The sequence below is a fragment of the Lithobates pipiens genome, unplaced genomic scaffold, assembly GCF_037356315.1.
Source record: "Lithobates pipiens isolate NorthernLeopardFrog02 unplaced genomic scaffold, aLitPip1_a1.2 Scaffold_19, whole genome shotgun sequence".
In the NCBI taxonomy this organism is placed as follows: domain Eukaryota; kingdom Metazoa; phylum Chordata; class Amphibia; order Anura; family Ranidae; genus Lithobates; species Lithobates pipiens.
Genome location: NW_027507764.1, coordinates 447,835,911 through 447,863,736, shown reverse-complemented (window position 1 = coordinate 447,863,736; position 27,826 = coordinate 447,835,911). Strand labels below are relative to the sequence as shown.

The 27,826-nt window shown below is 41.7% G+C and overlaps 1 protein-coding gene across 1 annotated transcript; it reads right to left on the bottom strand.

Moving 5' to 3' along the window:
• Positions 1–160: 160 nt before the first annotated feature.
• Positions 161–26,619, bottom strand: MRPL15 (mitochondrial ribosomal protein L15). Its single transcript, XM_077492701.1, has 5 exons — positions 26,457–26,619; positions 22,936–23,093; positions 14,886–15,051; positions 10,810–10,933; positions 161–558 (listed from the first exon to the last, which is right to left on the bottom strand). Exons 1-5 carry the CDS (start codon positions 26,559–26,561, stop codon positions 221–223), a joined length of 891 nt encoding a protein of 296 aa, XP_077348827.1. The 5' UTR covers positions 26,562–26,619; the 3' UTR covers positions 161–220.
• Positions 26,620–27,826: the final 1,207 nt, after the last annotated feature.

Here is a 27,826-nt window from a genome sequence, read left to right as displayed (position 1 = left end):
TGGGTTTTTGTTTTGTTTTTTCAAATCTGCTATCTTTAGAGGTTTAGAGCCATTCGGTGGAATCCCATTGCAAAGAGCAAGCATATATAAACCTATTATATCTTTTTAAACGTCTTTATAACTTTGATATATTTCATAGTGAAAACACACCGAAAAGCCATAGGAAAAAAAAGAAAAGATTTATTATACACACACTGGACTGTGTTGCTATTCCAGTCACTTAAGAACTGTAATATGCCAGTAATCGCTCATCTGTAGGCTTCAAGATCTTCTTTTCAGCCATGTTAATCACCCAACCTGGAGCAAGGCCAAAGAACATCTGGCGGGGATCCTTGCGCTGGCACAACATTTCATACAGTTCATCTTTGGTAATGTCAGGAAGGATATAGCCATATTTCTGAGCGAGTTTCTTCCTTGCTTCTTCAACCTTTATGGGATCTGCCAAGTAGCCACGTTTTTCAGCATCAGTATAATATTTCACCAAGTCCTCTGGTGGAAGCATTCGTTTGGGAATAGGTTTACCACGCATGAAAAATGGGACTGGTTTACACAGAATCTCTGCAAGGGAGATAAAACAGGTTTGGCAAAACTAGAGAAATAAATGATATGGACAAAACAACAAAACCCCAGTAAACACATTTTATCCTGTCAAAAGGATATTACTCAGCAGCAAAATTTACTCTAATGCAGGGTTTCATCTTTCTATCTATATCAGCTTATATGCAAAAGCACACAGAATAAACTCCCTTTCCACATAATTGGGAATAAAAAATAAAAAAAACTTCCAAGGAAAGCCTACCTTTTACAGGATTTTCATGTTTCTATAGGTTACATCATACTACACTGAATCACACAGGATATATAGTGGATATAGAAACAAATCACCCCCTTTAAAATAATCACATTTTGTTGCTTTGCAGCCTAAAACGAAGACACACAGTTTTTGTTTTATCCAGCTGTATTTACTTAAACTTATAACATCCAAGTGAAAGATAAAAAAACACCAACATGGCAGAATTTTTTTTATTTTATTTTTTAATTCAAACAGAATCACAAAGTTGGAAAAAGGATCGCTCCCCTTGTGTCAGTATTTTGAACCACCTATTGCTTTAATTACAGCCTTTAGTCTGTTGGGATAGGTCTCCACTAACTTTGCACATCTAAAACTTTGCAATATTTGCCCACTCTTTGCAGATCTGCTCAAGTTCAGTTAAATTTGATGGTGACTGTGGACTGCAGTCTTCAAGCCATTCCACAGATTTTCTATGCGCTAAGTCTGGGCTCTGATTAGACCATGCAAAGACATTCATCTTTTTCTCCTTCAACCACAGTCTGGTCATTTTTGATGTGTGCTTCAGGTCATTGTCATGATGAAATGTAAACCTTCTCCCCCCTGAGAACTTTCTGGCAGAGGGCAGCAGATTTTCCACAAGAATGAGACGGTATTTTGCCCCAACCATTTTTTTCTATCCTGACAAGTGCTTCAGTTCCTTCAGAGAAAAACCCCATAACAGGATATTACCACCTCCATGCTTTATTGTAGTAAAGGCGTTATTTGGATGGTGAGCTGTATTGGATTTCCACCAGACATAGGGTTTGGTGTTGAGGCCAAATAATAAAATTGTAATCTCTTCTGACGATAATACCTTTTTCCATGTGGTCCCAGAATCTTCAAGGTGTATTTTGGCAAAGGTCAATCAAGACTGCATGTGGCCTTTGAGGAATGGCTTATTTATTTCAACTCTCCAATACAAGCCACATTTGTGGAGAATTTGTGATATTATTGTCACATACACACACTGACCACTGTCATAAATTCCTGCAACTGCTTCAGAGTTGCTGTAGGCCTCTTGGTAGCCTCTCTGACCAGTTTCCTCGTGGCTCTTTCATCTAGTTTGGAGCAACGTCCTAATCCAGGGAGGGTCTGTGTTGTACCAAATACAGTCCACGTCTTCATAATAGACGTCACTGATTCTAGGGCTTGAAATGTTTCTATATACATCTGACTTATGCCTGTCCACAATTTTTTCCCGGAGATCTTTTGACAATACTTTGCCAACCATAGTTGATGGTTTGCTTCAGTTGCACTATCAGGGACTGGAATACACCAGGAAAGCTCTTTTCATGCAGCGCTAATCAAAATGACCACACCTGACCACAGTTGAAAGTCAAATGGCTGTGTGTGCCATTGAGAAGGTGATTAACTACACCTACAGTGGGGCAAAAAAAAGTATTTAGTCAGCCACCAATTGTGCAAGTTCTCCCACTTAAAAAGATGATAGAGGCATGTAAATTGTCATCATAGGCATACCTCAACTATGAGAGACAAAATGTGGAAACAAATCCAGACAATAACATTGTCTGATTTTTGAAAGAATTTATTTGCAAATTGTGGTGGAAAATAAGTATTCAGTCAATATCAAAAGTTCATCTCAATACTTTGTTATATATCCTTTGTTGCAAATGACAGAGGTTAAGCGTTTTCTGCAAGTCTTCACAAGGTTGTCGCACACTGTTGCTGGCATGTTGGCCCATTCCTCCATGCAGATCTCCTCTACAGCAGTGAGGTTTTGGGGCTGGGCAACACGGACTTTTAACTCCCTCCAAAGGTTTTCTATGGGGTTGAGATCTGGAGACTGGCTAGGCCCCTCCAGGACCTTGAAATGCTTCTTACGAAGCCACTTCCTCGTTGCCCGGGTGGTGCGTTTGGGATCATTGTCCTGCTGAAAGACCCAGCCATGTTTCATCTTTAATGCTGCCCTCACTGATGGGAGGAGCTTTGCACTCAAAATCTCGATACATGTCCCCATTCATTCTTTCATGTAGAGGGATCAGTCGTCCTGTTCTTTTTGCAGAGAAACACCCCAAAGCATGATGTTGCCACCCCCATGCTTCACAGTAGGTATGGTGTTCTTTGGTTGCAACTCAGCATTCTCTTTCCTCCAAACAGGATGCGTTGTGTTTCTACCAAACAGTTCTACTTTGGTTGCATCTGACCGTATGAGAGAAGGGGGGGAAACACTGCGCTGAAGCCAAAAGCATCAGAGTCAGTAGCTAACACCCAAACAAAGTTTAGTGAAAATGAGAAAAAATTGGTGTAGCGCTGGTGAATCAAATAGTGTAAAACTCTACAGCTATATTTGAATGGGTGATAATAAAACCAATACTATAAAACAAACATGTGAAATAATGTGCAAAAGGTAAGTGAAAAATATAGAACGAAAATAGATGAAATTAATAATTCATTAAGTATATGGATGCAATATATAAATGCACACAAATCTTAATGGGTATCAGCAACTGAAATCTAAATCCCAGCAAACAGTCCACATATGTTATGGAATGCAATGAAATCAAACGACCACACAGTTCAATTCAACCCGGAACAGTGGGTTGTCTGGAGTAAATGAAAGAATTGAATACTCTTACCGGAAGAATTGGACACATCTGTCATATGACAGTGGGTCAGAAGCGCTTGAAATCCTAGATGCCCAGTGCCCCTGTTGAAGACCTTTTGCTGTCGAAACGCGTCAGGCTTGCATTTTGTACCCCACATTGCTTTTATATCTTTGCTCATGTTCGATTTTAATTTGTGATCACTCATTGCCTTTATGCCAAGGTTTTAATGATTTTTTTCAATAAACCCATTGGTTACCTTCTGACCTGCACCATTTGGAGCCTTTTTTCTTTTTGAACCCCTTTTTATATGATCTTCCATACTTTGGATGGCATTCCAATGTGAATGTTTGGACCTTGTGGAGCCTGGAGATGTACGGTCCAGCCATTCATATCAGGAGTCCCAGTGAATCGTGAAATCTGGAGACAATACGGTGACTAACCGGGACCTGCCAACAAAGCACAATACCAGATTGATACCATCTAGGATTTCAAGCGCTTCTGACCCACTGTCATAAGACAGATGTATCCAATTCTTCCGGTAAGGGTATTCAATTCTCTTTAATTTACTCCAGACAAGCCGCTGTTCCGGGTTGAATTGAACTGTGTGGTCGTTTGATTCCATTGCTGGGAAGACCAACATTGATATTTTTTACCACCTAACATATGTGGACTGTTTGCTGGGATTTAGATTTCAGTTGCGGATACCCATTAAGATTTGTGTGCATTTATATATAGCATCTATATACTTAATGAATTATTAATTTCACCTATTTTCGTTCTATATTATTTTTCACTTACCTTTGCACATTATTTCACATGTGTGTTTTATAGTATTGGTTTTATTATCACCCCTTCAAATATAGCTTTTTTACACCATTTGATTCACCAGCGCTACACCAATTTTTTCTCATCTGACCATACGACATACTCCCAATCCTCTTCTGGATCATCCAAATGCACTCTAGCAAACCTCAGATGGGCCCAGACGTGTACTGGCTTAAGCAGGGGGACACATCGGGCACTGTAGGATGAGTCCCTTGTGGCGTAATGTGTGTTACTGATGGTAGCCTTCGTTACGTTGGTCCCAGCTCTCTGCAGGTCATTCACTAGGTTCCCCCACGTGGTTCTGGGATTTTTGCTCACCGTTCTTGTGATCATTTTGACCCCATGGGGTGAGATCTTGTGTGGAGCCCCAGATCGAGGGAGATCAGTGGCCTTGTATGCCTTCCATTTTCTAATTATTGCTCCCACAGTTGATTTATTCACACCAAGCTGCTTGCCCATTGCAGATTCAGTCTTTGCAGCCTGGTGCAGGTCTACAATTTTATTGCCTGGATTTGTTTCCACATTTTGTCTCTCATAGTTGAGGTATATCTATGATGACAATTACAGGCCTCTCATCTTTTTAAGTGGGAGAACTTGCACAATTGGTGGCAGACTAAATACTTTTTTGCCCCACTAATTGAGTTTACAAGTCATTTTTTGAAGTGATCCTTTTTTCCCCCCCAACTCCAGGAGTCTGTTATAGATTTTTTTTTTCCTGACATGCTGGCATCATCACTTTCACTTTTTTGTAAGTTGCAAGATTTTATAAGTTGCATTGAGTAAATATAGCTGGATGAAACAAAAACGGTGTCCGACTCAATTTTAGGCAGCAAAGCAACAAAATGTTATTATTTTAAAAAGGGGGGGGGGGGGTGATTCTCTTCTATACCCACTGTATGTCATATTAATTTCAGTATAGAGGGCAACTACCATTTTACTTTAGGTTTCCAAATGTATGCCTTAAGCTGTCCCAAAGACTTGAATTGGGTCACCCTCATGAAGGATCAGCTGCAGAAAACCAGCAGGGGCTTGTCCTATAGACAAAGACTGAACAAATCCAAAGAAAAAGGCTGACCACACTCCAAAACAAATTCAAACACTGGTAATTTTCTTGAATCAGATAACATGAGCAGAGAGTTCCTGCGTGGCACCTCTTTTGATGCATTTCATTTGCAAAGGCTGGGTTTAAATCAGAGGTTAGGAGGAGCAGATAAGAACAGACATATTTGTTATCTTTATAGAAGCGCAACTATTTTTGGCAAATTAATATTTGCGTTAATAGTATCTCACGGTGGAGCTGCTGCCCTAATTTAACTTGGTTGTTTATGTATTCAGTTTATAGCGCAGTTTCTTTTTTTGACTTTGGTATTTAAGAACAGACATCTTGTTATGACTACCCACCTGATATTGAGTATATCACCCTTTTGCCACCAACACAGCCCTGACCCACTGAGGCATAGACACCACTAGACCTTTGAAGGTATGCTGTGGTATCTGGCACCAAGCAGTCAGTTGCAGATCCTTTAAAAGCAGAGCTCCACCCAAAAGGGGAAGCGCTACGTGTTTGCTTCCTTCCCCCCCTCCAATGCCACATTTGCCACCTTTCGATGTGGGGGGGTCCTTGTTTTTGACCAGTACCTGACCTGTCCCCAATTCCCAAAAGCCTCATACACAAAACAATTATCTTGTTACAATGACTGTTCCTAGGGTACAGCCCTTAAAGAGAAACTTTACAGGCAGTAAGGCCCAGGTACCATCCTGTAGCTGCAGTGTCGTGGATGGATCGGGTTGCGGAGGTTTTTTTAAATCCAGCATGGATCCCTCCTGGAGCTCCTCAGAGCGCATCTTCATTCGTGACCAACACCTTAGACACTGGCAAAATAAAACTGAGGTACTCCTGGAAGGAGGAGGGGTTATATAGGGGCGTCAACTTCCTGTATTGTGAATACCAGTGTCAACACCTGAAGGTGGCACATAACCCATTAATTACTTAAGGCTGTGTCCCATGATGTACAATAAAAAAAATGCTCCACCTGCCTGTTCTTCCTTGTGGCAGAAAGGTCTATCTATGGGACTCCCCACTTCTGTTTGAACACTATTAGATTCTAGCACCGTTCTGTCGAAACCTCCCTGCTTAGGAAATCTGCCTGTGTTTAATTCCCCTTTTAAGTGAATTGAAACCAGAAGGAAGATTTGCCTCCGTCCATTGAAGGATTTATTCTGCTATCCTCATAAGGCCTGCCACTCTCGTACCTCCCTGCTTGCTGATGTAGCTTAAAAGGTGGTAATATTGTCCGAAAGGACCTGTGCGTGTCTTCCCTCAGAGCTGGACCAAAGGCTACTAGAGCCTTTAGAACTGCTCTCAGCTCCCTTGGATTGGAGGAAAGGGTGGCTTCCTGCTGGCTCCAGACCCCTTGGGCCATCTGTTTGCCTGAGCGGGCTCCCCACCCCTGACAGCTGCCATCCGTGATAACCGTCAGGAGGTTGTGTTGGGACCAAAGTCGACCGGCAGAGAGATTTGCTGGGATCAACCACCACTTGATTGAGGGCTTTACTTCCTGCGGAATCTGTTTTTCCTTCCTTCCATCCCAGACAGAAAGCATGAACGCCTAAAGTGCTCGAGTATGGAATTGGGCCCACTGGACTCCTGGGATGGCTGCTGTCTTCAACCCAAGGATCCTCATCATACCTTGAATTAAGGTCTCTGTACATGTGCAGAGGCTGCTCACCTCTAGAGGTCGACCGATATATCGGCCGGCCGATATATCGGCCAATATTTGCCGTTTTTTAATTAATCGGCATCGGCCGATTGAGCTGATAAAATGGCCAATTTAGAACAGTGGGACTTGGAAATGACTTCTGTAATAGAAGTCAGTGTAAGTTGCCTGAGTCGTCATAGAAACGTCTTTCCTCCTCTCTGGGCAGGCTGCCAAGAAAAGAACAGAAAGATACAATGTTTACACTTGAATGAATGAAGTCATCTCAGTGTGTAGAGTTCTCAGTTTAACCATTTAAAGACAATCTTTTTTGACACTTGTTGCTTACAAGTAAAAGTCCTGTATTTTCTGCCAGAAAATCACTTGGACCCCCCAAAAAGTATATATATTTTTTTAGCAGAGATCCTAGGTAATAAAATAGCGGTTGTTGCAACATTTTGTCACACGACATTTGCGCAGAGGTCTTTCAAATGCATTTTTTGGGGGGGGGGAATACACTAAATGATTAAAAAAAAAAAAAAAAACTAAACAGTAAAGTTAGTCCATTTTTTTTTTTCGTCCAAAAGTTTTGAGTACTTGTTTTTATTTTATAGGCTGCTTGCACACTGGAGCGGGCAGACGTTGATGGTAAAATGTTGCTAGTTTTAGCAGTGCTTTACCATCATTTTAGCGGTGCTATTCGGCTGCTAGTGGGACGCATATAATCCTAGCTAGCGGCCGAAGAAGAGGTTAAATGCGCCCGTGAAGCACCGTTGCCAAATCGCATTGCATGCGCTTGGGCAGTGGTGCCCATTAATATCAATGGGCAGGAGTGGTGGAGAAGCGGTATACACCACTCCAAACGTGCTGCTTGCATCGCCTCAGTGTGAAAGCACTCAGTCTTTCACACAGACTGCAGGGGAGCCGTTTTGCAGGCACTTTACAGGCGCTATTTTTAGCCCAAAAGCACCTAAAAAAAACGCCCCAGTGGGAAAGGTGTCTGTTAGGTTTTATGAGATGAAGGGGGATTAATAAAAAAAAAAAAAAAAAAAAAAAATCGGCCTAACATATCGGCCCAAAAAAAAAAAAATTAAAAAAAAATCGGCATCATATATCGGCCGCCATGATTTCTAAATATCGGCATCGGCCAGAGAAAAACCCATATCGGTCAACCTCTACTCACCTCTGCAATTATTGTTGTCACTTTTTCTTTCGTCAGAAAGAATTTGGATGTAGTCAAGTCTATCAAGTATCCTAGGAATACTATACTTTGAGTAGGTACTAACTGTGACTTCTCCTGATTTACCAGCCACACAAGCTGCTAAAGCTGTATGATAGACTGCTGAGTCTACAAAGATCAGCAGGTCATCCAGATAAGGAATTATGTGAATCCCCTCCGATCTCAGGGTCCACAGAGCTTCTGCCAGAATCTTCCTGAAGATGCATGGTGCTGACACCAATCCAAGGGCAGAGCATTGAACTGAAAATCGAGTCTTGAACCCGTTTTTCACTGCAAACCTGACAAATTGCTTGGACTCCTTTCCAATGGGGACATGAAGACCCCAGGGATTAACAAAATCTCTGGTGGTGTATATTGACTCCATTTTGAATTTTTTGTACTTTACAAACATGTTCACTTGCTTTAGATAAAAAAAAAAAAAAAAAAAATTCAAGAAAGTTCCGACTCATTTTGTATCAGAAAAACCCTCTTTTCTGGTCCTGTGGAGCTGCAAAACCCTTGTTACGCTGCAGTCTGTCCCCCTAATGGTTCCTTTTTCCTGGCCTCTAGAAGGGACAAAAATTCCTTTTTTGTTTTTTTTGGGAAAAAGGAAACCCCTTCTTTTTAATCGGCTGACCTCTCTAGAACAGATTATCTCTTTTTGCCAAAGAGCAAATCTCCATAAAAGGGGAGGGAACAGAGCTTGGTTTTTGACACTGACACTTCATTAATCAATGCTGTAGATCTGTCCGAGAACTTTACAGACTCCATGGATGCATCTGCTATATAGGCTACTGCCTTACTTAAAGTTGGCAAAGCATCCAAAATCTCTTCCCTGGGAGTGTCTGACTCCAGACGAGTGCGGTGCTGTTTTAGCCACAAATCAAGCATATGAGCCACACATGTAGTGGCTAGGGTGGATTTAAAGTTAGCTGAGCAGGCTTCCCACATTTTTTTTTTTTTTTTTTTTTTTTTTTTAAATAGCCTTACATCTTTCTATCCATTGGCTCCTTTAGGGTGCCTGTGTCCTCAAAGGAGAGCTCTGAACCTTTTGAAACTTTAGGGAAGCGCATAGTCTGGGACATGTTACCCACAACTTTGTATCCTCCTCGAAGGGAAACCTTCTCTTCAGGTTCTTAGGGAAGAAGACATTTCTCTGGATTCTTCCATTCCTGAGTACTGTCTCTTCAGGAGGGTAAGAAAAAAAAAAGGGAGCAGCTTGCCCCCTATTTTCAGGGCCTGATTCAACCGATGGCGCCTCCAGACCTGCTTCCATGAATCCTGGCATCTCCATGCTGCTCCTGGAAGCCTTCAGCACCATCTTCTTATCCAGGCCCCTATTTAACCACTTGCCACCCGCCATATAGCAATTTGATATCGACAAAGTGGTTGTGATGTCCTGGACGTCATATGATGTCGCTTTAATATCAAGCCGCTGTGCACCCCGGGGGGTGCGCATCATGGCGATCATCGTTGTGGTGCGTCAGTCTGACACACCGCAACTCCGATCTAGGTAAAGAGTCTCCAATGGAGACTCTTTACCACGCGATCATCCTCGTCCAATCAGGCTTTTCTTCACTTGCATCTGTACTCACGAGTAGAGGAGAGCCGATCGGCTGCTCCTCTTCTGAGGGGGGGGGGGTCTGTGCTGATTATCAGCGCAGCGCACCCCCCCTCAGGATACCCACACTGTACCACTGTGACCAAAAGGGATGCCCACCACTAGTCACCACCAGGTATGCCACCCTAGACCACCAGGGATGCCAATGCTAAACCATAATGCCGGCCCATCAGTGACTTCCGGCCGTGTCACTTCCTGCCGCAAGTGCCGGTCCACACGCTGAGGATAGAGAATCCCTGCAACATGGGGATCTCTGTAAATGAACAGCAGAGAAGGGCACCTGGACCATGCGGTGGCCCGCGCCTTCACCAGGAGAGCACCCTGCTGTACCTTTCCGGATGGACCCCACTGGGCCACCTCTTCCACTCCTAACAGGTACCTCACTGAGGCTACAACCACCAAGCAGGAGAGGGGGGTTACCTGCACCCTAGACCACTTTTTCCAGGTCTATGGGTGGCCCAAGCTGACTCATACCCCAGGAGTACTGCCCCTGTTGCACGGGGTTTTGGAGGGACAGGACGCATTTAAAAAAAAAAAAAAAAAAATGTTTTCTTATTTTAACTTTTTTTTTTTCCACTGTTCTTTTAAAAATTGTCACTTTTATTTCTATTCCAAGGAATGTAAAAATCCCTTGTAATAGAAAAAAGCATGACAGGTCCTCTTAAATATGAGATCTGGGGTCAGAGAGACCTCACATCTCATATTTACACTAAAATGCAATAAAAAAAAAAAAAAAAATTGTTATTTGAAAAATAAATAAAAATGTCCCTCTAAGAGCTATGGGCAATGACTTGGAGACAGGGACAGGTCCGGATTTCTATTACGGACCTGGCTCCTAACTTTTTTAGCTGGCTCCTAGATTCCAAGCAAATTTGTCAAGCCCTGTATTACAATATAGTATGAAAACTTTGGGGGGGGGGGGGGGGGTTAGTCCTTTATCTAGAACTGTATACAATTACAATTGCAGAAATCAAAATTTCATTATCTGTCATGGCAGAGAGATCCCAACAGCAGGCAACTTTCAACACATGACATACAAGGCAACTTACCAAGGCTTCGTGGATCATAAAAACCAGTTGTTATAACACCACCATTTCTCTCTATGGTTGCAACCACCAACTCTGATGCCCACTGGACTTCAATGTTAACTCTTGCACAAAACAAGTCAGCCCCCTGAAAACAAGCAAATATTGACAAAGTTGTCTGATTACATATAAGACTTTAATGTGTATATATACCCAAACTCTCCTTTGCTACCTTAAGGCTGGGAGACCCAGGTGTGATTCGCACCGCACTGCAGTGCAAATCACATCTGATCTCTGTGCGATGCGAGTTCAGCCATACAAATAGTATGGCTGAATTTGCATCGCACCCGCCGCAAACTCGCACGGGACCCTTTTTTTGGTCCGCAGCAGAATCGGATCGCATGGGTGTTCACACCATGCGATCCGATTCCTGTCGGAGTTTGTAGATCGCACTGCGATATGCGAACTGATCTAGGGGTGACATTAAGGTTTCACTGACACTCCCAGCAGTCCGCATAGGACAGTGTGAACTGCCGGCGGGAGGCATGCAATGCGGGAACCGGCCACGGGTTCGCGGCGTTCCCGCATCGCTTCAGTGTGAACCTAGCCTCAGTCTGTTGAAAGTGCATGGAAAGACAAAAATATAAAAAAACATAACTTTTGTACGTCTGTAGACTACATGCAAATTTCCCCATGCGTTATCCCTTTATAAAAAAAAAAAAAAAAAAAAAAAAAAAAAAAAAAAGAAGAAGAACAGAACTGTTGAGATGCCAGAAATAAAGTGTGCATTAAGGTAAAAACACCCCACATATCCCCCCCTGCTGTTTGCTCCCCTCTCTAAATACTTACAGAGTCCTGTCTTAGACCCCTTTCACACTGAGGGTGTTTTGCAGATACTATAGCGTGAAAAGAAAAAAAAAAAAAAAAAAAAATCGCTCCTGCAATCCGCCCTCAAACAGCTGCTCCATTTTCTCGAGTGTGAAAGCCCTCAGGCTTTCACACTGGAGCGGTGCGCTGACGGGATGTCAGGAAAAGTCCTGCCAGCAGCTTCTTTGGAGCGGTGTGTTTACCGCTCCTCCCCATTGAAACCAATGGGGCAGCGCGGCTATACCGCTGGTAAAACGCCACTATTGCAGCACATTGCAGGTGGTTTTAACCCTTTCTCGACAATTAGCAGGTGTTAAAAGCATCCCGTTGGGGGCCGAAATGCTCCAAAAAATGGGCGCACAGTGTGAAAGGGGACTGAATCTAGCACTGTGCCCATCTGCAGAAGCTCTGGTTTTTCTACCTGCTCTCAGGTGACAGATTGATAACAGTAGGAGCCATTGGTTCCTGCTGTTGTGAAACAAAACCAGTGAGGAGGGAGCAGGAAACATGGGCGAGTCTCATTGTGTCTATGGACTCACACAGCATGGCTTGGAAGCACCCACCTGTGCTCCCATAGCACACAGTTTGCCATGGGGGCAACACTCACAAGAGAAGGAGCGGACAACACCAGTAAGGGATCCCAGAAGAGGTAGTAAGGGGCCACTGTGTGCATTATCCTTGCACAGAGCGGTTAAGTATAAACCTCTATATTTTAGGTCAAAACATTCCACCTTTTAATATCACTTTAAACACAATTTCAGACTCAAATATGATTGATGTTTGTATCTAGCAAATCCAGAAAGGCTGCAAAATTAGCCTACACAATCTTGTCTATTTTGCATTTATTAAAAAAAAGCATTTAAAACATCCAAAACAAAGTGAGTTACAAAAATATAAAATAAAAATAAACATAAAAAAAAATAAAAAATAAAAAAGGAGGATATTCAACCTAGAAAGAGAAAAACAAAACAAACAAAAAAAAAAAATGTAAGAGTTAGCTAAAAATACTGTAGCTGCTGACTTTTACCAAAAGGACACGCACCTGTCTAGGGATCCAGCGCTCACCTGGGTCTGTTTTTTGCTGGTCTTTGGGCTCCCAGCATGTTTACTGTGGGAAGCCGCTACTGACTTCACATGTAAAAGCCATGCTGCCCTTTGTCAATAATCCTGCAAGCCTTCTGGGGAACATGTCCCAGAAGGGCGCGGACCAAACTTCCACCCAGGCCACCTAAGCGATCTGAGTAGAAGTGGGAGTGGGTGCCTTTCAATATAGCTATGCTTTAAAGAGCAAAAAAAAAAATGATAAGAAATACTTTTTAAAACAGTTCGCTTGGCTGATGTCTCCACCTAGTGGTGACTAATTTCTCTAGTTTTACAGATTAAAGCAGACAAAAAATAAAAAAATAAAAACCCTCCTCACGCTTATTACTAGAATTTTATTATTTGTGTGTGTGTATACTGACATAGTATGGAGCGAGGGGATGTAACTTCCAGAAAGGAGTGGCTGCCAATAGCCATATGCAGAAGAACCCGAGGCAGTTAATCTTGAAGGGCAAACCAAAAGGTAAACCTACTGTTATATTCAAGCAAGCAGTCTCTTAATAGCAAAAGAGACATGAAATTTCTCTTCTGCAATAAAAAAATAAAAAATAAAGTATGTGCCTACTTGCAGACTTTAAAACATACTCAGAGCTGTGCATGCACAGGTCTGTTTGCATTCCCAGCACAGTACCTGTGAGAGTTAAGTCATCTAGTGCTGCCCAATTAAGATAGTCAAAGGTCTGCACTTGGAAGAAGCTGGGGAAAATATGGCAGCGATAAACCTCATGGACATCAGACCATTGGAGCAGAGGTAATTATTGTGGACTTCAGTTACACTTTAAAGTCGGAGTCCAGATTTCCTGTCATTTTAATTTTCTTTGGACCAAGCTGGATTAAAAAACGAACAAATGATCAAATGAACCATTTCTATTACCAAATGATTTGGCCACTGTGAACACTGTGCTATAGGGTAGCAGCATTAACTGCATACAGTATACTGCGCTGTGTTCTGGCATCAGTATGGGCAATTTCCCTTCTGCTGCCAGAACAAACAGTGTATTCAGAGCAAGTCTTTATCAACAAATACAAGGCTTCCTCCGATTGGCCAAGGTGGAGAGACCAGTGGATGATGTCAACCTCGAGCCATCAAGAGGGAGTCTTTCATTTACTGATAAAAATAAAAGGCTTCCTCTGAGTGATTGAGGAGAACTCAGTCCGACTCGATCCTGACAGCAGATGGGAAGTTTCACCATTTAAAGTGCCAGGAAACCTAGACTTTGGTTTTAAGTTTCACTGTAACACAGACTTTAAAGTGGTTGTGAAGGCTGAAGGCTTTTACGAATGCATGAAGGTAAAAAAAAAAAAACCTGTGTGCTGCTCCCCCTCCCTTATACTCACCTGAGCCCCCTCTTGATCCAGCGATGGATACAGAGCCACGGCTGTCCCGGGTCTCTCTCTCCACATTAGCTGAGACACAGCAGTGGTAGCCACTGTTGTCAGGCACAGCCAGTCAATGAGAGATTGGGGGGCAGGGTGCACCAGTACCCCCATAGCAAGTGGCTTGCTATAGGAGGCATTGGTCAAGGAGGGAGGAGCCAGGAGTGCTGGCGGGGGACCTGAGAAGAGGAGGATTGGGGCTGCTCTGTGCAAAACCACTGCACAGAACAGGCAAGTATGACACGTTTGTTGTTTAAAAATAACAAACCTTTAGAATCACTTTGATACATTATTTTTATAAACAAATGTTTAATATGTGGCCAATATGCAGGTTAGAAAGGCATGTCAAGAATAGGAAAAACAAGTATATTTATTGTATTCTTTATCACAATAACCAGGGTACTCAACTGGCCAATACCAAAAATGAGGGGAGTGGGGGCCAACAGGTGTGGTGCATGCATTCTCTTTACAGAACAGGGCCTTCTTGCAAAATAAAATGACTGCAGCTCAGCCATAGTGAGTCTGATTGGGGCAAAGATCCAACTACAATGAAGAATAACTGCAACAAAGACTATTTTCTGTTATAGAGTGCAGGGTTATAACTATGACACAATTTTAATGAAACATGATTGAAGAACCAACCTAAGATATCCCTTTTAAAGTGCTTTAAAAGCAATAAAGAATGAATTATCCCACTGAACAGATAAGTTGCAGGTCAACCATTCAGTAATTATAAGCTTCAGTTGTTGCCATACCTCTTCCACCAACTGTACACCATAATCCCTTTTCAGTGGCTGGATGGTCACTCCTCTAGCATTGACCAGCTGGGTTAGGTCAATTGGTTGTGATGGATCCACCCTTCCAAGGTCAATGAGGTACTGGAGCTTCTTTAGGCTCAGCGGCTGATACTGGCGTCGGGTGCTAAACAAAAAACAATTCAGAATAAACAAGCCATTAAATAATGGTAACATATCCATTGTTTTTTCTTCCTCTGCCTTTGCCATTTTTAATTTTATGTTTCAAGCGGAGTTGTCGGACGTTACACCGACTCTCAGTCTCTTTGATAAATAAGAACATTTTCATTGCAAGGAGGTAAACAGAGGCTAAAAAAAAAAAATCAGATCCGCTCCGCTTTATTATAGGTTATAAACATTTTATCTGAAGTCCCCAATTATCCTGAATAGGAATATGTATTGGGATTGTTTTCCTGTTTTTCCATCTATGCTCTGTACACCAGGTCATCCCTTAGCTAGCAGTACAGTAAGAATTACATGAAGAGGGGGCGTGGCCAGCGCATGAGCTGAATGGAAGCTCTGTGAGAGAGCTCTGTGACACGAACGGGCATATTAGCGACAATTCACAGCGAATATCGGTAAAAAAGATACGAACAGACAACGGAAGAGTTCCTGAATCCGAAGGTGATGTCAAAAAAGCAGAAAGACGAACGGAAAATGATAAAACTAACAACATTCTCCTCTCAGTCAGCGGGAGGGAGAAAAAAAAGATGGCACAGATCCTCTCACAGCTGCTGTACCAGCAACAGCCTCCTCAGGGAGAGCGCAATACACTGACAGGCCTGATGCTGCTCTAGAGGAATCACCTCAGAAAACATATCTGGAATCTCCTCATGAGGAAGATTACCTCAGTCCTACATGTCGCAGCCCGGCTAAAACTCGTATCAAACTGGATTTCACAGGCCAGGAGGTAAGCTATAAAATACCTCATATTAGTCAAGATAACACAGTCATAACTCCTATAGCTTCACCTATAGCCGCATTCCCCACTAATAACCAGCCTATTCTGGACACCCAATTAAAAGAAATGCTATTAACTTTACATACTTTGCTTCATACGGATATTTTACAACTCACAAATCAATTCTCCAAAGCAGTGAACTCCTTAGGTGAAAGAGTACACACTATTGAGAACTCTATGGGAGACATGACCAATACTATTAATGATTTAATAGATGCTCATGAAGAAAATAAAGCTGAAAAAGAGTGGCTTAAATTTAAAATCGCAGATTTAGAAGACCGCTCAAGGAAGAACAATCTCAAAATCAGGGGTATCCCTGAAAATATACAGCAGTCTGATCTTAAAAAATATGCCACTGACTTATTCTCCAACTTGCTGCCAGCTATACCAGCCTTAGAGCTCACAATTGATCGTATCCATCGGATTCCGAAACCGTCATTTCTCCCTCCACAGATACCACGTGATGTACTACTTAGAGTACACTTCTACCATGTTAAAGAACAAATCCTATATAAAGTGCGACATCTAGGACAACTTCCACAACCATATAATACAATCCAGATTTATGCTGACTTGTCTAAACATACTCTAGATATGAGAAGACAACTTTCCACGATTACAAAAGCTCTGCGTAATCATAAAATTGAATACCGTTGGAAACAACCATCTAAACTACTGATACAGAAGAAGAACGACACCTACCATACAATCACTTCTGTGGAACAAGGCATTAAGTTACTTCACGCATGGGGTATTATCCCCGAACCAACTCCACCTATCGGAGCTAAGAAGAATCTGGAGAAACTTACGCCACAATGGCATTAGCTTTCATTGACTAGATCCGGTCAAAATACAATCCTAGCTATAGGAAACCGATCTATCAGCTTGCCCGCCGTGCGATACTAAATCTTTGGAACAGCTGACCTTTGAACTAATTCCCCATTCTAATGTTGCAGTATACATTGAAATGTTTACCACTGCAAGTTAAGTTTAATGTTTGGTTATATTTTTGTTTGTGCTTTTACTTTTATTTTTTTCTTCACAGTATCCTATACACAACTCATAGCATTCAAAGGGACAGGTATGTTGTGAACCTACAAAATTTGAATCAAAACTTTTCAGTCACTAAATTTTTGGACATTCATAGTCATTTCAGACTACAGATTGTTCACATGGAAGTAGAATTTAAAGCTATTATCAGGGTAGTATGTACTTACTTTTTCCATCTTATTAATATCCTTTTATGAGTATAAAGTTAATATCTTTAAATACTAATGGTCTTAACCATCCAGCAAAAAGCGTCGATGTGGCAAATGGCTAACACCCAGCGATGTCAAATATTGTGTATACAAGAAACCCATTTCAAAACAGGCGCTACTCCCACTTGCACCCATAAGAACTTTCCTCACATATTTACAGCATCAGGCCAACAGAAAAAAAGAGGAGTGCTTATTGCCATACATCATTCAGTTAATTTTCAATTGCATGAATCTATTGTAGATACCAATGGACGATACCTCATATTAATATGTACCATTGATAATACACTTACTACATTGGTAAATGTGTATGCGCCTAATAAAAGGCAATCCCATTTTCTGAATGGCCTGATGAGAAAAATAGGTAAATGCCGAAAAGGTGCCTTATAAATTTGTGGAGACTTCAACACAATACATGAACAAGAACTAGACACTTCTAATCCCAAAACCAGAACCAACTGTGCACTTAAAACTTTTTTGAATAAAAGCGATCTCTATGATGTATGGAGATGCCATCATCCTGGAGATCGTGAATACACATATCATTCCCTGGTACATAATACCTATACTCGTATCGATTATATTTTTACGGATAAGTGGTTATTGCAGCGGGTGAGGGAGTCTGACATTGCACCCATCACTTGGACTGATCATGCCCCAATTAGTATGACTATTCTACCTAAACACTCTCAAACGACCCATTTTCTATGGAGAACAAATGCATATCTTATCAAAATGCCTACCTATGCTACAGCTATACAAAACCAGATAACTGAATTCTTTAAATATAATGTGGGATCGGTGTCAGACTCCGCCACCCTATGGGGTGCTCATAAAGCATTTAGTAGGGGAATCCTAATGCAACTGAATGCTCAATTCAGGAAAAATAAAACGAAACTCATTGAGAAACTTACTGCTGTCATTAAAACATTAGATTCCCAAAACCAATCTCACCCATCACAACAACTGAAAACTAAACTACAAATATTACGACAGGAACTCAGAACGACTTTATTGGATACATTTGAAAAACATACTAGAAAACTTAAAGCTAAATATTACCATACTAGCAACAAAGCAGGAAAAAACATGGCACTTCGGATCAAAGGCAGATATTCCAAATCAAAGATTCCATATCTATACCACCCTATTACTAGAGAAAAATTGCAAGACCCCCAAGACATAGCAAATGCATTTAGCTGTTATTATAGCTCCCTTTACAATCTTAAAGATGATTCTCAAACTCCCACACCTACCCCAAAGATAATAAGTGATTTCTTAGATACTATTAGTCTCCCATCATTAACTACTGATCAAATCTCTGATCTTAACGTCCCATTTTCAGTGGAAGAAATTGCTAGAACTATAGACTCCCTGCCCAACAATAAATCTCCGGGCCAAGATGGAATGATAGGAGAATACTATAAATTACTTCGAGATATACTGGCTCCCCACTTATGCTCACTTTTTAACGAAGCGGCATCCAAATCAGAATTTCCGGCTGAGATGCTTCAGGCCTTGATCAGAACACTGCCGAAACCAGGCAAAGATCCCAATGCTGCCCAAAATTTCAGACCGATTTCACTATTGAACATTGACATCAAAATATACGCCAAAGCAATAGCGAATCGACTGATGAACTACATACCAGACCTCATTCACAAAGATCAATCTGGCTTTACTAAAGGTCGACAATCTTCAGATGCATTAAGACGTCTGATTGATATTATACACTTCACTGAGAGACATCAAACGCCTTCTCTGCTCCTTTCTTTGGATGCAGAGAAGGCGTTTGATAGAGTCCATTGGGGCTATTTACAGTCAGTGCTTTTAAAATTTGGCTTTCGTGGAAATATTTTATCGGCAATTTTTGCACTGTATAAGGGCCCCTCAGCGAGAGTATACACAAATGATATGATGTCTAGGCCCTTTGGCATCTCGAATGGAACACGACAAGGTTGCCCCTTATCTCCTTTAATATTTAATTTAGCCATCGAACCTCTAGCAGAACGTATACGATCTGACACAAAACTATCTGGTATAAAAATTGGGCAAATAGATAATAAAATAAGTCTGTTCGCAGATGACATAGTGCTTATAGTGTCTGATCCTATTTCATCTCTCCCGAATCTCCAAAATATACTAACGACATTTGGAGCAGCATCATATTATAAAATCAATGAAACTAAGTCCAATATTTTAGACCTAGGATTAGATAACACAACCAGGCAGTTATTGTCTAATAAATACCCCTACCACTGGAAAGACGAGGGGATTTCTTACTTAGGAATCACTCTCACTAACAAAACAAAAAACAGTTATTTAAAACAAACTTTTTACCATTTAAGAAACATTTTGAAACAGATCTGACAACACTTAGTAAATTCGAATTTACATGGGCTGGTCGCCTGGCAGCTTTCTAAATGATGACCTTACCAAAATTATTATATCAACTCAGGTCCCTTCCAATATGTATCCCTAAATACTACTTTAAATCCTTACAAAGCAGTTTGGGAAAATATCTATGGAATGGCAAAAAATCCCGTTGCACATACCATATACTAATTAAACATAGAAATATAGGTGGTGCGACCGTACCTGATCTACAGGATTATTATGACGCAACTCTTTTGACCCAATTGCAAGAATGGTTCTTGCCTACTCCTAAAACTTTATGGGGACAAATTGAGAAAGACATCACACGACAGCCTAATATGCAATTCTGGTTAATTAGTAGGAAAATTAAGTCCACAATTACAGCTCAATACCCACCAACGGTGAAAGCGACGCTACACTCTTGGCAGAGAATCATCACATACAAATGGGATAAAACTCCAATCACGGTGTTAAACCCTCCTCTAACAATTATACCAACATTAATTCCTGGCGTACAAATACACGACTGGAATTTGGGTGGGGATATCAAACTTGGTTCCTTCTTCCAACAGGGCTCATTAAAGTCTTTTTCTCAGTTAAGTAATGAATTACAGCTTCCGAATTCTGAGCGATCTACATATATTCAAATAGAAAAGTGTCTGCTACACAATCCACAACTCAGAGCTTCAATCCCGGTTAAAATATGGTCTTTCCTCAATAACCATGCCACCTCACAGAAAGGAGTAGCTACAATATACCCAATTCTAGGGGGAAAAAACATACCCAGCAAACTACCTTCCTTCCTTAAATTGGAACAAGATTTGGGGCAAGACTTTTCAATTAAACAATGGATGGCTTCCCTACAAAGCATATATAGGGCCACTGCATGTGTTACACTATGGGAACTGGCACAAAAAATTGTTCAAAGACAATACCTGACTCCACATATCCTAGCAAAATTCAAGGGGAACTCGTCACCTACTTGCTGGAGAAATTGTACCCAATTGGGGACCCTATTTCATATTATGTGGGACTGCCCAAGCTTACATAACTACTGGCAGGCAATCTCCCATTTACTCACTTCCGTAACAGGTATTGTCCTTCAACTTTCACCAGAACTAGCCATTCTGAATATGAATTTACATACGATTCCCAAACAATATCGTAAAGTAGTAACACATATACTTTTAGCTGCGAGACTATCCATAACTAGAAAATGGAAAACTGACTCTCTTCCTACTATGACAGAAGTTATAGAATTAACCCAACTCCACCACTCCTATGAATTGTTATTTCCTAATGACAAATCCCTATATATTAAGGAACAACAACTATGGGAACCTTGGAGTACATGGTACAAAAATTATACTTCCACAATTTAGATAATGCTGATTCTTTAATCATATAGAAGAAAGAACTCCTGTGCGTTTTAATATTTTTTTTGGATGGCTTTAAAAATAATTTCATAGCAAAGTGACAAATATATCACATATTTGTTTATCTGAATTGAGCTGCGGAGTAAGAATAGATCTTTATTTTCCTTCATAAAAGATAACTACTGTGTTTGAATTTCCTTTAGGATGTTGGCCTAGGTACTCCAAGACACAGATAGATCCCTGTGAGGGGTGTCTTGGGGTCCAGAAGTGGCCATTATCCATATCGCTATTTATAAATCTTACAATAATTATATTACAGACTTTATTATACAAATTTTAAGAGACTTACTCTTGTTCGAGTCCCTTTATGACTATGAATATTAGATACTTAGGAATACTACTTTATTCTTTATTGTGGATTATTTGTTTCTATGCTATATTATGCTGAGAAAACCCTGTCACTACATTATACTGTGTTATGTTACTTTTATTACTATATATTATTATTTTTTTTGTTTTGTAACCCTTGTTGTAACTAACTCTGCTAAAAATCTCAATAAAAACATTTGAAAAGAATTACATGAAAACACAGAGGCACGCTAAGGCCTCATGCACACAGGACATTAAAAAAAAAAAAAACTAACAAAAAAACAAACACCAGAGCTGCCAGGAAAAAGCAACATTAAAAATGAGCTGTGAATAGCGCTTATGGGGCATCAATGGGCGTGCATGGGCACATAGGCCAACATGGAGGGGCGTTTAGAGGCAGTAAAAAAAAAAATACAAAAATAAAAAAAAAAAATTTAAAAAAAAAGTCAGGACGCTCCTAAAAGCAGCTGTAAAAACGTCCTATGTGCATGAGCCCTTAACGTAGAATGAGTGTCACAAAACATGGCAGCTACAGAATATACTATACACAGGAAATGTAAACCAGGCAGGGACCGGAAAGTGGCATTAGTATGCAATTACTTTGAAATTATTCATATTGAGTATTTCTTTTACAATGTTAAACAAGTGATTCTAAAGGCTGAAGGGTTTTTTGATTTTTTTTACCTTAAAGCGGAGTTCCAGGCAAAAATACAACTTGGTCTTGTTCAACAAACTGCCCTACCTCGCCATGGTGAGGTAGGTAATTTCCACGGATGCATCAGCTCCTGGGATTGCAGTGTCCTCAATCCCAGGAGTCATTTGCCACCCCCGCTGCTAGAATCACATTATTTAAAAAAGGAAACTAGGTGGAGAACTTACACCAACGCCCCCATCGCTATGGAAACCGGGCCGACATGTAGTGGGGCACGCTTTATTCACACTGCACATGTGTGAGATCAGGAGGTGCATGCTGGGGAGCCAGTAGGCACCTAATCCCAGAACAGAGACCCAGCAGGCTTCACATGCCCACAGTCAGGATGGCCGTGCTGTGCAGACGGAGTACACACCAAGTAATAAATGCTGCACAAGTAATGAAAAAGGGACACTGATAACGACTGCAAATTGTAAAAGAACAAGTGGTGATATTCACGGGTGTAATAAAAAAATAAAAAGGCCAGAGCTAAGCTATAATATGCATTCTCTGCATTAAGGTAAAAAGAAAACCTGACTACAGCCCCCCTTAAATACTTACCCGAGACCGATCGCGATCCATCGCTATGCCCGAGAGCAGCGGGCATCTCCCTTCTCCACAGCCTTCGAGACAGCAGCAACTGTCCTTTGTAGCCATTGAGTAGAAGGGGGGGGGGGGGCGGGGCTGAGCCACGCTCTGTGTGTCAATGGACACACAGAGCATGGGTCAGGAGTGACTGAGCACTTGGTAGGAGGGAAAAGCCAGGAGCGACGACAGGGGACCTGAGAAGGAGGAGGATTGGAGCTGCTCTGTGCAATATGCACACACACACACACACAATAACTATATATATATATATATATACATACACACACACACACATACACATACACATTAATGCCTCTATAAGGTTACCTGGGTCAATATTTTAGGGAGCATTTCTTTATTTTTTTTTATTTTTTTTAAGATAAATACATGCCTATGTCCCTCGTTGAATCCATACTTCGGGATAATTAAGTAGAAAGGAGTCTGCCCGCCTTCAAACCCCAGACGAGGTTTGTTTCCTCTCTGTGTTTCTCCTTTGTGACCTCTACCACTTCTATTGCCACCATGTCTGCCACGACCTCGTCGTCTTTCCTTCAAACAAATGAAAAATAATTAAAACAGGAATGACTAACATATACGGAAATGTATTAAAAATAAACATCCGATAGCTTTATACAGTAAATCAGGACTGTGGTCTAGGACCATGATAGGGGGAAGGTACCCAAGCCGCTTTTCTCAGAGATCAGAATACCAAGTCACTGCTGTAAATGCCAAGATAAGCTGCAGTATCTTCAGATGGCCCACCCCTTGTGACATATATGCTGTAAATGGGCCATATGGACACCTTGAGACAGTCAAGAGTGCAAGCAGCTACAAGCATGGACTTATGAGTACATCCAGCACCTCTGTGACACAAAGTGCTAGGTGTCAGTCTAAGGCAGGGTTTCAACTCCAGTCCTCAAGGCACCCCAACAGGTCTTGTTTTCAGGCTTTCCATTATTTTACACAAGTGATTTGATCAGTTTCACTGCCCTAGTAATTACCACAGCCGGTTCAACTGAGGGAAATCCTAAAAACCTGACCTGTTGGGGCGCCTCGAGGACTGGAGATAAGAAACACGGACCTAAGGGATATAAACATGTGTTAAACTGAATCTCACAGCCACCTATGTATATAGGCCAACATTACTCTAATATCTCATGTAGTGTGCACTTGTCTTGAGATCCGTTCCTTTATGGCAAAGCAGGACCCCAGCTATGTGCAGAGCCTTTATTTCTCTCAAAGTTGAAATTCAAATGAACCTGTGCTTTGACAGTGCAGGACAAACCAACAAACCCCCTTCATCCACACTAGAAAGGCTGAATTAAAAAAAAAATTGCTATATCCATAATCCCCTTCCAACCGAGGACATCATTTTATTATGGCTTGGTTGGGAAGTGGTTAAATTACCCACTTCGGCCCGAGAAGGTTTTACCAGGCCATTTTTTGTGATACGGCACTGTTACTTTAACTGACAAATGTACGGTCATGCAACGCTGTACCCAAATAAAATTGAGGTCCTATAGAACACCTTAGGGAGACTGCAGGCCCGGCCTTCTTGTCCACATCAGTGCGTGACCTCACAAATGTGCTTCTTGAAGAAGGATCTCAAACCAGTGGCCCTCCAGCTGTTGCGAAACTACAAGTCCCATCATGCCTCTGCCTGTCGGAGTCATGCTTGTAATGGTCATCCTCGCCATGCCTCATGGGACTTGCAGTTTCACAACAGCTGGGGGGCCACCAGTTTGAGACCCCTGCCATAGACGCACAATAGACAGCCTTCCCAGAAGAGTTGAAGCTGTTATAGCTACAATGAGTGGGCCAACTCAATACTGAACCCCAAGGACCAAGAGTGAGATGCCATTAAAGTTCATGTAATAGCAGGCGTCACAACACTTTTGGTAATATAGCATGTGTGTAAACCATGTTCACACCACCCATGTGAGGTATCACCACCAACTTTGGAGTGAAAACGATCATTCTAGCACCACAGCTCACAGGTAGTTCTAAACTGATGATCTATAAAGGTTTTTAAAGTGTCACCTATGGAGATATTTGGGTACCATATTTTTTTGCAATATCATAATCACATTTAACCACTTCAGCCCTGGAAGATTTTACCCCCTTCCTGACCAAAACACTTCTTGCGATTCGGCACTGTATCGCTTTAACTGACTTTAATTGCGCGGTCGTGCGACGTTGCACCCAAACAAAATTGACATCTTTTTTTCCCCCACAAAAAGAGCTTTCGGTTGTCTTTTGGTGGCATTTGATCACCTCTGCATTTATTTTTTGCGCTATAAAAAAAAACGACAATTTTGAAAAAAATTTAAAAAAAGCGCAATATTTTTTACTTTTTGCTATAATAAATATCCCCAAAAAATATATTAAAAAAAACAGTTTAGGCTATGGTTAAAAAAAATAAAAAATAAGTCGCAATAAGCGTTTGACTGGTTTGGGCAAAAGTTATAGCGTCTACAAAATAAGGGATAGTTTTATGGCTTTTTTATTATTCATTTTTATTTTTACTAGTAATGTCAGCGATCTACAATTTTTATCAGGACTGTGACATTATGTCGGACAATTTTGACACATTTTTGGGACCACTGGCATTTATACAGCAATCACTGCTATAAAATTGATTACTGTAAAAATGTCACTGGCAGTGAAGGGGTTAACCACTAGGGGCCAGTGAAGTGGTTACATGTGTCCTAGTACGTGTTCTAACTGAAGGGGACTGTGTAGGGGAGATGACAGATCGCTGTTCATACTCTGTATAAACAGACAGTCTGTTCTCCCCTCAGAGAACCGGTTCTAGGTGTGCCCCGAGCGATCGCGGGGAGCCTGGCGGTGATCGCGACCGCCAGGCACTCGCATCGGCTCCGTGGGCGAACAGGGGATGCACACGCGCCCCCTAGTAGCCATCTATGGTACAGACGTACCATGACAGGGATTTGCGCAGCTGAGCCATATTGCCGCAGTATATCTGAAGCGGCTGGCATGCTGTTAAAGTAGGAAGTAAACCCTGATGGTTTGATACTTCCTTTTTAGGTCCCTGCAAAGTAAAAGCATAATGCGCTAGTATGCATTGCATACTAGCACATTATGTGCCACTTACCTGCAAACGAAGCCCGGATAAATCTTCGCCCCTCTTCCTTCCGAGGCCGCGGACTCCAGCTCTGTGACTAGCTGGAGTGGCACGTGCACAGGAGCCACCAGTCACGGCACTCGCTAGTAAAGAAAAGGCACGGAGGGCCATTTCTTCACAGCGCATGCACCGATGACATCATCGGCACACTACAAGGTAAATATCTCCTAATTGGCGCACGTTTAGGAAGTATTTACACTACCTATAGGTAAGCCTTATTCTAGGTACAACTTCCGCATGGAGGGTTTACAACCACTTTAAATCTAACACTTGGCACTTTGGGGATCTATTTATTTGGCACAACCTCATCTTTTAAATTTTAACCAAAGACGTTGAATTATATTGTGGTTTCACACAGAAAAAAAATATTTTACTAGATTTTTTTTTTTCCTGAAAATATGTATGAGACACTTATGCAAACATCATGCAACATAAAAATGTAAACTATCTTTTTATTCCCCAGGGCCTCTGCTTTCAGAAAATATATTGTGTTCTAGTGGGATTAGATGATTATAAAGAGAACAATTTAGATTTTATATGTGTGCAGAAAAGCTTGTAGTGTAGAAGTGTTGAGGGACAGCTTTCCAGTCACAGCACACGTGTACTCTCCGGAGGAGGGGCCCCTACACATCCTGGCCTTGCTGGTACTTGTAGTTCTACTAGAGCTGCCCATTCATAGTGTAGGTGAGCGGGTCCTGGCATGGGACCGCGTGACACTCGCCAAGCCCCCCGTCTATGGAAGTGTGCGGACACAGATCGGTTCTTACTCTTTGCCTGGCTCCGGGGTTGGGTCTCAGGTTGGCTAGGGACACACGGGGCAGAGTCCTCAGAAGCTCCCCGGCTTTCTTCCCGCTGCTCCCGGAGGCCGCCATGTTTGCATTCTGAAGGGCAGAATGACAGCAAAGACCATGTGACCACCATTTACTACTAAGCCACGCCTACAAGGTTTTGCTTTACGGCGATAACCTCAGTTTCCGCCATGTTGGTTTCGGGCAGAGGATAGTGGAGGACACATAGAAGACGTGTGCGTAGCGCCAAGTCTTTCTCTGTATTTTAGAAAGAGAAGTGATTATCAGATATTTGGTCATCCATGGACTGATATTTAAAGCAGTAGTAGTGCTCCCAACCAACCGTTCTTTATTAGGAATAATCCCTCTGTCCTTCCTCCAGTTGTTCCACTTTTTATTGTAAAGTATGTCATATAATTCATAACAAAAGTATAATACTATAAAACCCCTTTTACACAAAGCCACCCGTGACATCAGCAGTAAAGCGGCGCTATCATTAGCGCCGCTTTACTGTCGTTTTAGTGCCGCTAGTGGGGCGGTTTTAACCCCCGATAGCAGTGGAAAAAGGGGTTAAATCCGCCCGCAAAATGACACTGCAGCAGTATAGCAGTGCTGCCCCATTGGGATTAGCAGTGTATTCATGGCTCCCACACCGCTGCAAAGAAGCTGCTGGCAGGGCTTTTTGTGACGCCCCAACAGCGCAGCGCCCCAGTGTGAACTCACTCGGGCTTTCACACTGGGTTTGCAGCTGAGGCTTTTTACAGGCGCTATTTTTAGCACTGTAGCACCTGAAAAAGACCTCTGTGTGCAGGGGTTTTAATAGTGTATATATATATATATATATATATATATATATATATATATATATATATATACTCTATAATAAAAGTACTAGTTAACCACTTCATCTCTGGAAAATTTACTCGCCCCCCCCCCCCCCCCTTCAGGACCAATCCATTTTTTGTGATATGGCACCTCGCTATTTCAACTGACAATTGCGCGGTTGCGCCACGTCATACCCAAATAAAAGTTATGTCCTTTTTTTCCCACAAGTAGGGCTTTCTTTTGGTTGACTGCCAAATTTGAAAAAAAATAAAAAAAATTCAGAGAATATGAATGATACCACAAAAACTTTTCTTTCATTCATGGTCAGTGTTTGGCTGAAGCCATTTATTATCAATCTACTGTAAAGCTGCCCATTTCTCTTGACAAAAAGCCTCCAGTTCCTGTAAATTCTTGGGCTGTCCTGCATGATCTGCATGTTTGAGATCTCCCCAGAGTGGCTCAATGATATTGAGGTCAGGAGACTGAGATGGCCACTCCAGAACCTTCACTTTATTCTGCTGTAG